Genomic DNA, 11,197 nt, shown 5'->3' on the forward strand with positions numbered 1-11,197 from the left:
ACACCCAACTATGCCTTATAAAAAGGACAAAGCGATTGTTGCAAATATAATCCGGTTTAAAAGTCCGGAGTCGAATCCCACAAAGAACTAAGGCTTAGCTACAGTTGTTCACTATCACCAAGAATACAAGCTTGAACAATTCCTAACTTATAGATATTAAGATTCTTGTGTTTAACTAACTAACTAACTAACTAATTAAAATAATAAATTAACACTAAAGATACTACAGGTTGGAGAAAAGATTAAGGAGGTCTAGAGTTATAATTTTCCCAATTGTCGGAATCCTTTCCGCCATGTCTTCTATAATTTCGCCTAAGTATTCTCTACCGATCATGAGCGCTCTGCGTGTTGTAATTCTCTCCCGAGTAATTACGATAATTTACTAGACATACTCTCCCGAGTTACGATAGCTGGCTTTAATTACAACTCACTTAGATCGCACCCAAGGTTTCGTTATCCCTAATCCCACCTTTAAACCCTTGGTTATTGATTCCTCACATACGTCGGGAGTGATGTTGTTCAACAACTACCTAAATATGTACTCTCTCCCGAGTAATACATACTAAATAGGCACAGCTAATTGAGGGCCCTTCAATCAACTAGAAGAATAATATAGTTGAACAAATAGAGAAAATACTACGGCTCAATTATATAAAAACATAACAAGAATTTATCCTACAAAAGGTTCCATCAAAACCCTAGATAACAAATTAGCTATTCATAATAGTATGTAAAACTACAATACTAAAAGTCAACCAACAATGAAAAATAGGAAGAGGAAGGAAAAACTCGTAGAAAAATTCCCCGCCTTGCTCCTATTGGGTATATGCTTCCTTAGGTCGAATCTATGTCAAAAATTGGTCTCCTCCCTTCAAAATACCATTTTTCCATGTATATATACCAAGTAGGGTCGGGACCAAATAATTATACCTTTCTCCTACGCGAAAAAGGACAAGTTTCCAGTCCTGGACATCTGCGGCCGCGGTCGGGGCGCGGCACGGACGCGGTATTTGGCAAGTCTACTGTTTCAGTCCACGTCAGGTCTGCGGTTGCGGTTTCGACCCCGTTTTTCATCCTGTTCTGTTTGGAATTTGGAAAAACGTAAAACATGAAAGTTGTAGCCCTTTGAGTTATCTTTCCGATCATATATTGTGGAGTCCAAATGGAGTTCTGAGAAAAAGTTAATGTGTATTTTACTAGACTGTGCGCAATATGCCTACTCGATTCTTCGTTTTATTGTTCTATCATCTGTTGTTCCCCGAATACGATCCCAGCTTAATTCCTTGGGCTTTTACTCAGTATTCAAAGCTCCAAATCACTTGAATTCATTCTATAACATCTACATAGCTTGGCATCACTGCTACAAGGCATAAAACACACAATTAGTGCAAAACACTAGCGATTAAAGCGCAAACTCAACTAAAATACAGTAAATTAGAGTGTAATAATCGACTAAAATATGTAATTATAACCTATCATCAATATACTAGGAAAAAGTTGGGAAACTGGAGCTTGTGGATTTCATAGGTAGAAGTACTACTTTGGCAATTGGAATAATGAGATCGATTGAGGTTTCAAGGAGGTACGTGAGAAACATTCTTTAATATTTACATAATATATGATTTTCTTTATTATCACTAATAAATGATATCTAGATGGTAGTACTTCCTCTCCAAAAAAATTATCAATCATTAATAGAAAAAAATGTTATCTTTTCATCATACCCTTTCTAAGATAAATTTTTAGAGCATATATATAAAATATCATAATTTTTTTTCTATTATAAAATTAGTGATTTGGCATTTGTATTGCTACTGCTGTAATTTATCATTATGATGTCTTTGATGAAAATAGTTTAAATTATGAATATCCTCATTAAGGACAAAGTACAGTCAGACATCATCAAATATACAAAATTAAAAAAAATTCTGCTAGTTTATAAACAATCATATAAAAATTAAAAAGGCTTGAATTAAATTAAGTTACCAAGTATGTGTAGCGTTATGTTTATTTTAAAGGATTAAATTACTTTAGGCTAAATTATTTTATTCCCATTGCATCATGCTTGAGTTTTTTTTTATCAACATTTTAATTACATTATGATGGACAACATACTTTGTAAATATATTGAATTGACTCTTCATCTTGCAAGAATATGTTGTTGAGTCTTGAATATAAATAGAAATATATTTGAAAAAGTTTAAAGAGCCAAAATACCTGTTTAATAATATATATTGATATTTAATAATAACAGTAATTTCATAAAAATTACTGTTAAGCAACCTCCACTTCCAACCAAGAGGTTGTGAGTTCGAGTCACCCCAACAGCAAGATGGGGAGTTCTTGGAGGGAAGGATGTCGAGGGTCTATTTGGAAACAGCCTCTCTACCTCAGGGTAGGGGTAAGGTTTGCGTACACACTACCCTCCCGAGAACCCACTAGTGGGATTATACTGGGTTGTTGTTGTTGTTGTTGTTGTAGTAATTTCATAAAAAATGGATAAATCTATTTGATAATAATATTTTTTTTTAAAAAAGGAAACCTTTTGAACTAGCTTTACTAAAGGGTGTGTTTCTTTCTTTTCGTAGCTAATAGCCTGTTTGGCCAAGCTGCAAATATTAGCTTATTTTGAGAAGTGTTTTTTCTCAAAAGTGTTTTTCTCAAAAGTGTTTTTCTCAAAAGTATTTTAGGTGAGAAGCAGTTTGTGTTTGGCTAATTTATTTAAAAAGTGCTTTTGAACAACAATTAGTGTTTGACCAATCTTTTAAAAATTGCTTATTTTTCTCAAAAGTATTTTTCAAAAAAAGTGCTTTTGGAGAGAAGCTACTTTTTTCTGTTTCTCCTTAAAATCACTTTTTTCTTCTAAAAGTTGGGCCAAACAATTCAACTTTGGGGAAAAAGCACAAAAAAAAATATTTTTGACTTGGAAAAACTTGGCCAAACAGGCTATAACTCATTTGAATTTTTGAATGGTTATTGGTTAGCCCAAACACCCAACCTTAACTATATTTTGGCTACTCTCCCAAACCAAACATTCTACTTTAAAAATTAAAGCAATTAGAAATTTTCACCTTTTATCATTCTTTTTGTTCTTTTGATTCTTTCATTCAGTCCTTCTTATTTAGTAATTGAGTTTTTGTGGTCAAAGAATCAAAGAGTACAACTTTGATATTAACAACCAGAGTTGTGGTCATGAGCGTGCAACCACACTAGTAAAAGAAACATACACCAAGAACATTGTGTATAAAGAAATATTAGGTAAGAGATGACTATATTTAATATTATACTCCCTCCGTTTCAATTATATGAACTTATTTCCTTTTTAGTCCGTGCCAAAAAGAATGACATCTTTCCCTATTTGGAAACAATTTACCTTTATGCAATGATTTATAGCCACACAAAATATATGTGCTTCATTTTACACCACAAGTTTAAAAGTCTTCTCTCTTTTCTTAAACTCCGAGCTCAGTTAAATGGGTTTACATAAATTGAAACGGAGGGAGTATCTTATATGATAAATTAATGTAATTCAAAAAAATAACTAATTTAACTAAAATTCTTTTTATTGAAGATCCAGACGATATTTAAATTTTTTGAATTCATGCGTTACTCCAACACAATAGAAATAAAATTGCAACTTAAAGGAATTTCACATTTATGTCAATATCTATTATAATTTTTGAATGATTAAAAGGCTAGTATATATATATATATATATATATATATATATATATATATATATATATATATATATAATCAATTAACTTCTGTTAATATTTTATTAATATTAAATTTATTTCCTTGACATTACACGTGCAAATCATGTAAGAAGATATTAGTTATTATAGTAGTGGGAAGCTTAAAAGTTAGAAGTTGAATTATCCAATACCCTCAATAACTAATATCCTACTTAAAAAATAAATAAAAAGAAAAAGACATTAAATTTTGAAAAAGTGTCTTTTCTTAGAGAGTTGTGTCATTTCATTTATGAAAGGGTTTAATATAGTTAGGGGAAGCTAATGTACATATTCAAAAAATAAAAGACCCAAAATCTAATCCATCAATATATGTTGTTGTTGTTGTTATTTAATATGGCGTATGTTGTTCTTTAATTTTGATAATTGTTGAACATTTATGTTGGTAATTTCTTAGAAATGTTATAAGACGTGAAAAACTGGTAACGATTTAGTTTACTTTGCTAACGTTTGAGGAAAAAACATCCCCATATCCCGATCAAGTACATGAAAAAGGACTTGAATGCTAATTTGCTAGATACATTTTTCATCATTTAAACGTATTCATTTTTCTCATTTGTATTATCTTCACGTGAATAGTTAATTAATTGAGAAATTATTGTATCCAATGTGACATGGTGTAATAATTTAATTGTTTGTTGGTGTAAGAGTAATATAACAACGATTGCTCTCTGAATTCTAAAAATTACAATTGTGTATACCTTTCTTATATAAGTGTATTCACTAATGGTATCTTAAAATACAAAAATAATTAATTTGAGATGTGCTGTAAGACATTGTATTTATAAAACATAATTTGCTCGGGATATTTATGTTTGCTGCTCTTAGAGCCATGTTTATGACTTTATAATTATGATTTATTTTATTTATTACTCCATGCTAGAAATCATGTAGGCTTCATCCTCATGTTAACAACTATTATGAATTTTGGAAGGCATTTTGGTTCATTTAATGCACGTAGAAGGTTCTTTGTAAAACTGTAGTTTGTTTAATTCCATACTAAAATTCCTGTTATAAAAAATATTCACAGTTGGATATCATGACATAGAGATTTAATTACTATTTCTTTTTTGGTGATTCTTTTAACATGGCTCAAAGTACTTTCTTAGTTTAGTATCTTATGTTAGGCAACGTGTATTAAACCAAAATCAACACTGTAAAGGAAAAACAAGAGGAAGAAGAAATAGAATAAATAATTTTAAGTTCACAGTGTGTCTTTAAGGAATTTTAACCCCCTCACATTTGCCAAGGTAATGGATTAAATCCTCCCAAAATAAAACGGAATAAACTTTCCTACAACAGTGGCAATACTAGAAGCAGAATACCAATGAACTCAAAGAGCGGAGCGAATCACACTTACAATTTTCAAGGAACAAGAAAGCACAAGACTTTTTGGATTAATGAACTTGCAGAGAGAGGGAAAGTGATTATGTAGTTTCTGAATTTCTAAGTTTATTAGAATGGAAGCCACGCCTGAATTTATAGGCAATTGTTGGCTTTGTGAAAAGGTATGGTGTCTGTTCACTGTGAACAAACATCTGATAGGAAGACAACTTATTGTCTTTTAACGTTATTTTAACGTTACTTATTAAACTGGGTCAACTAGTTTAACCAAATAAATTGGGTCAGTTTTAGAAGCCCAACCCAGTCCATTTAATTTCCCACCATTACCCAATTCACACTACTCATCTTTAAAGCCCATTGGCTTAAAAGTCCAATAATCCCCCACATGAATGGGGAATGGCTATATAAAGAAGAAACATACATGGGAACTGTGTGATTCGCAAGAAAAGATCGACCGCATCTGGATAAGTAGGTTTCCCTTTGAACTTTCCATAGTGAACATATATCGGATATACTTGGTCAATTGGTAAATTTGATATATTTGAACCGTCGAGCTTTGGTGTATGCCTAAACAACCATATGTCACACAATCGACCCTTAACTGTCTATTGGTTCTCATTGTTGTGTTCGTTTCAGCCATGAACACCACCTGGTCTCATAAGTGCGTAGAGAATCGGCCTTACAGAATTCTCCTTGAAGCGGCTTACACTTCACACTTACATAGGTGATTCCTAAACGTGTAATCCTATAGATTTACACTATTTGATAAAAACCACATCAAACTTAGGTAATCGTTAAAAAATGTCTTAACATTTTATCCTTGTTACTAAACATTGTCTTCATCACGAGAATGGACCAAAATATTATATTTGACAATGTTGAGCCGGTCATGCATAACTTTATTTGCTCTCCTTGAACCTAGATCTTGGACCTCCAAAACTCTAGGTAGAATTACCGTCATGATGACTTGTCCTCGGCCATAGTCCCATTCCCTTAGATGATTTCTCAACTCCCTCTCTAGTTAGGTCTTTTGTAAGAGGATCCGCCACATTATCTTTTGATTTTACATAATCAATTGTGATAATTCCACTAGAAAGTAGTTGTTTAACGGTTCTATGTCTGCGTCTTATGTGACGAGACTTTCCGTTATACATAACGCTCCTTGCGCGTCCTAATGCAGCCTCACTATCGCAATGTACGCAAATAGGAGCCAAAGGTTTGGGCCAGAATGGAATGTTTTCTAAGAAATTCCGAAGCCATTCAGCTTCTTCACCAGCTTTATCCAAAGCTACAAACTCTAATTCTATTGTAGAGCGAGCTATGCATGTCTGTTTGGATGACTTCCATGATACTGCTCCTCCGCTAACAGTAAACACGTATCCACTTGTGGATTTTGTTTCTGTTGAGCCGGTGATCCAATTTGCATCACTATATCCTTCAATAACCACAGGATATTTGTTGTAATGCAATGCATAGTCTTGGGTATATTCTAAGTATCCCAAAACTCGTTTCATTTCCACCCAATGGTGCTTGTTGGGATTACTTGTGAATCGACTAAGTTTACTTATTGCACAAGCTATATCAGGATGTGTACAATTCATTATGTACATTAGGCTTCCCAACACACGAGCATAATCCAATTGAGACGTGCTCTCACCTTTATTCTTTACAAGATTATGGTTCAAGTCAATTGGAGTTCTTGCACTTTTAAATTCCAAATGTTTGAATTTTTCAAGTACCGACTTCACGTAATGAGTTTGTGACAAAGCTAGACCTTGAGGAGAGGATTTTAATTCCTAGAATCAAGTCGGTGACTCCTAAGTCTTTCATGTCAAACTTACTAGCAAGCATACGCTCAGTAGCTTGTATGTCGGCAATGTCTTTGCTCATTATTAACATATCATCAACATACAAACAGGCAATGACTATATGATTTGGAGTGTCCTTGATGTAAACACATTTATCACACTCATTAATCTTGAATCCATTTGACAACATTGTTTGATCAAATTTCACATGCCATTGTTTCAGTGCTTGTTTTAGTCCATATAGTGACTTAACAAGTCGACACACCTTATTTTCCTTCCCAGGAATCACAAATCCTTCAGATTGGTGCATATAAATTTCTTCCTCCAAGTCACCATTTAAGAAGGTTGTTTTAACATCCATTTGATGGATTTGAAGATCATACAACGCGGCTAAAGCTATCAACATCTGAATAGATGTAATTCTTGTTACCGACGAGTATGTGTCAAAATAATCAAGACCTTCTCGTTGTCTAAATCCTTTGACAACAAGTCTTACCTTATACTTGTCAATAGTACTATCATCTTTCATTTTCCTTTTGAAAATCCATTTGGAACCCAAAGTTTTATTCCCTGGAGGAAGATCAACCAATTCCCAAGTGTGGTTGTTCAATATGGATTCTATTTTACTATTGACCGCCTCTTTCCAATATTGTGCTTCTGAAAAAGACATTGCTTCCTTAAAAGTTCAAGGCTCATTTTATAGCAAGAATGTCACTAATTCTGGACCAAATGAAGTGGATGTCCTTTGACGTTTACTTCTTCTCGGATTTTCCTCATTAGGAACAGTATCCGTTATTTCTTCCCGAGGTCTCTTGGACTTTTCGTAGGACGAACCACTTTCCTTATTATACGGATAAATATTTTCAAAGAATTCAGCGTTATCTGATTCTATCACCGTATTAACTTGAATCTCGGGATTTTCTGATTTATAAACTAGAAAACGATATGCCTTACTATTGGTTGAATATCCAATAAATACACAATCAACCGTTTTTTGACCTGTATTAACCCTTTTAGGTTTAGGAACTTGTACCTTAGCTAAACAACCCCACACTTTGAAGTATTTCAAGCTGGGCTTCCTTCCTTTCCATTTTTTCATAAGGAACGGATTGTGTTTTACTATGAGGTACATGGTTGATTATTCGGTTAGTTGTAAGTATAGCTTCCCCCCACAAGTTCTATGTTAAACCAGAACTTATCAACAACGCATTCATCATCTCTTTCAACGTTCGATTCTTTCTCTACGCAATTTCATTAGATTGTTGAGAGTAAGGGGCAGTTGTTTGGTGAATAATGCCACTTTCCAAACATATTTTTTCAAAAGGAGATTCATATTCGTCACCTCTATCACTTCTTATCATTTTGATCTTTTTGTTTAGTTGTGTTTCAACTTCACTCTTGTATTGCTTGAAAGCATCAATTGTTTCATCTTTAGTATTAAGTAAGTAAACATAGCAATATCTCGTACTATCGTCAATAAAAGTAATGAAATACTTTTTCCCACCGCGAGATGGTGTTGACTTCATGTTGCAAATATTTGTGTGAATTAAGTCTAAAGGACTTGAATTCCTTTCAGCGAACTTATAAGGATGCTTAGCATACTTTGATTCCACACATATTTGACATTTGGAATTAATGCAATCAAACTTTGGCAATACTTCCAAATTTATCATTTTTCGCAATATTTTGAAGTTGACATGACCTAGACGTGCATGCCATAAAGTGTTTGACTCAAGTAAGTAAGAAGAATCATTAACTTTATTGAGAGGAACTGCTATTACATTTAGCTTAAAAAGGCCCTCATTTAGGTAACTTTTTCCTACATACACATCATTCTTATTTAGTACAACACTATTAGAAACAAAAATACATTTGAATCTATTCTTGACAAGAAGTGCGATAGACCCAAGATTCTTGCGAATTTCTGGAACATGGAGAACTTGGTTTAGAGTCACAATTTTTCCCGACGTCATCTTCAACGCAATCTTGTCAACTCCTTCAATTTTGGCTATAGACAAATTTTCCATGAAAATTGTCTCGTCGGGTCTTGCGGGGGCATAAGAAGAAAATAACTCCTTGTTAGCAAAAACCTGGTGGGTGGCTCCAGAATCAATCCACCATTCTTTAGGATTTCCTACCAAGTTGCATTCAGACAACATGGCACACAAGTCCTCCATTTCTTCAATATTTTCAACCATGTTTGCCTGATTCTTCTTTTTCTTTTTCTTTTGTACATCATTTTTTGGTGCACGACAGTCCACGACCTTATGCCCAGACTTTCCACAGTTGTGGCAATTACCCTTGGACTTTTTCTTGCTTGGGTAATTCTTTGGTCCAGAAGCCTTCTTTCTCTTCTTATTTTGTGGCGCCTCCTCAACAATGTTAGCCCTTATTATTGTCGAGTTGTCACGTGACTTCTTTTCAGTATTTTTGCTGTTTTCTTCTATCCTCAAACGAACAGTCAAATCTTCAAGCATCATTTCCTTACGCTTGTGTTTTAGATAGTTCTTAAAGTCCTTCCACGGCGGAGATAACTTCTCAATGAAAGCAGCAACTTGAAAAGCCTCATTTATGACCATACCTTCAATAATAAATTCATAATTAATAACAAGATAAATCTTATTAATAAAATTATTGATTCGGGCCATACCTTTAGCAAGGAGGTCATGCATAATAACTTGTAATTCTTGGACTTGAGTTATGACTGACTGTCACGACCCGGATTTTCCACCATCGGGAGTCGTGATGGCGCCTACTATTGGAGCTAGGACAGCCAAGTATTAAAACATTTCTGATAACATTCGCAACAATATAAACAAAATGAGACAATTAAATAAAAGCGGAAGTCTTTAAACTTAGATAACTAAAATTAAATGCGGAAGTCTAAATACATCTCTACCCAGAGTCTAGTGTCACTAACTCACGAACTACTAGAGAGTACTACAAACAAGGTTTGAATAAAAGATACAATGCTTTGTTCCGATACAAAAGGGAAACAATCCAAGTAAAATAAGAAGGGACTCCGGCCTGCGGACGTCAGCTAGGCTACCTCGAAAGTCCCTGGACTGAAGTCAGCTCTCGATCAAATCCTACTGCTGAGGTCCAAAAGCTGCTCCTAGATCTGTGCAAAAAGATGCACAGAGTGTAGCATCAGCTCAACCGACCCCATGTGCTGGTAAGTGCCCAGCCTAACCTCAGCGCAGTAGTGACGAGGCTAGGACCGGACTCCAAATAAACCTGTACAGTTCATATATATATATATATATATATATATATATATATATATATATATACACATGCAGCGGAAAAGAGATACAGAAATAATCAGTCAATGTGGGAGGGGGAAACATGCTGTGGGGAGTTAACAGTTTCAAATAGAAATCCTCAATAACAGAAAGAAACAACAAGTCAGAATATCAACAAGAATCAAAAGTCAAAAATTTGCATGGCATCACCCTTCGTGCTTTTACTCACGTCCTCACCAAAACAATACACGACATCACCCTTCGTGCTTTACGCTCTTCCTCACCCAAACAACAATCACAAGACAATTAGGGTAAGGGAAGCTATAACCTCGAGGTAAATCAAATAACAACAAGTAATAAAAAAACAACATAACTTGGATATCAACAAAGAATCAGAAAGCAACAAATGCACGGCATCACCCTTCGTGCTTTTACTCTCATAAACTCTTATATCAAGGCACGGAATGACCCTTCGTGCATAAATATTCAAAACGTGGCACGGTATGACCCTTCGTGCATAAATATTCAAAAAATGGCACGGAATGACCCTTCGTGCATAAATATTCAAAATGTGGCACGGAATGACCCTTCGTGCATAAATATTCAAAACGTGGCACGGAATGACCCTTCGTGCATAATCGCTCTTCCTCACCCAATCAACAATCACAACCAAACGGGGCGAGGGGATAGACAAATAATATTAAACATACCGGCAAGGGAGGACAAATATAATATTTAAATCCCGGCAAGGGAGCAACAACTATAATAAACTACACGTCCCGGCAAGGGAATAATTACATCACTTTTTCTTTTGATCACTTCTTGCTCAATTATCATATTCTCGTTCGAGCCAACGCTCCAAGAATGTACAAATCATAATTCTTCCTCAAACTCTTTACATTATATGAAATTTATCAATTTAACAAGGAAAAGGTATCACAAAATCCGAATAAACACAAACAAGACTCACGGTCATGCTAGACTCTGGTGCATAGATACTTGTCACCATGCCTATACACCGTACTCAACAATTAGCAAATAGCAA

The 11,197-nt window shown here is 34.4% G+C and overlaps 1 protein-coding gene across 1 annotated transcript; it reads right to left on the reverse strand.

The window, feature by feature from the left end:
- Positions 1 to 6,040: 6,040 nt before the first annotated feature.
- Positions 6,041 to 6,700, reverse strand: LOC138874659 (secreted RxLR effector protein 161-like). The gene has a single exon (XM_070153432.1). The coding sequence runs from the start codon at positions 6,698 to 6,700 to the stop codon at positions 6,041 to 6,043; it is 660 nt and encodes a 219-aa protein (XP_070009533.1).
- Between the last annotated feature and the right edge of the window lie 4,497 nt (positions 6,701 to 11,197).

This window comes from Nicotiana sylvestris, chromosome 8, assembly GCF_000393655.2.
Source record: "Nicotiana sylvestris chromosome 8, ASM39365v2, whole genome shotgun sequence".
Taxonomy (NCBI): domain Eukaryota; kingdom Viridiplantae; phylum Streptophyta; class Magnoliopsida; order Solanales; family Solanaceae; genus Nicotiana; species Nicotiana sylvestris.

Excerpts from the sequence above, each read along its gene's own strand:
- LOC138874659 (XM_070153432.1), bottom strand. The coding sequence starts at position 6,700 with ATGAATTGTACACATCCTGATATAGCTTGTGCAATAAGTAAACTTAGT.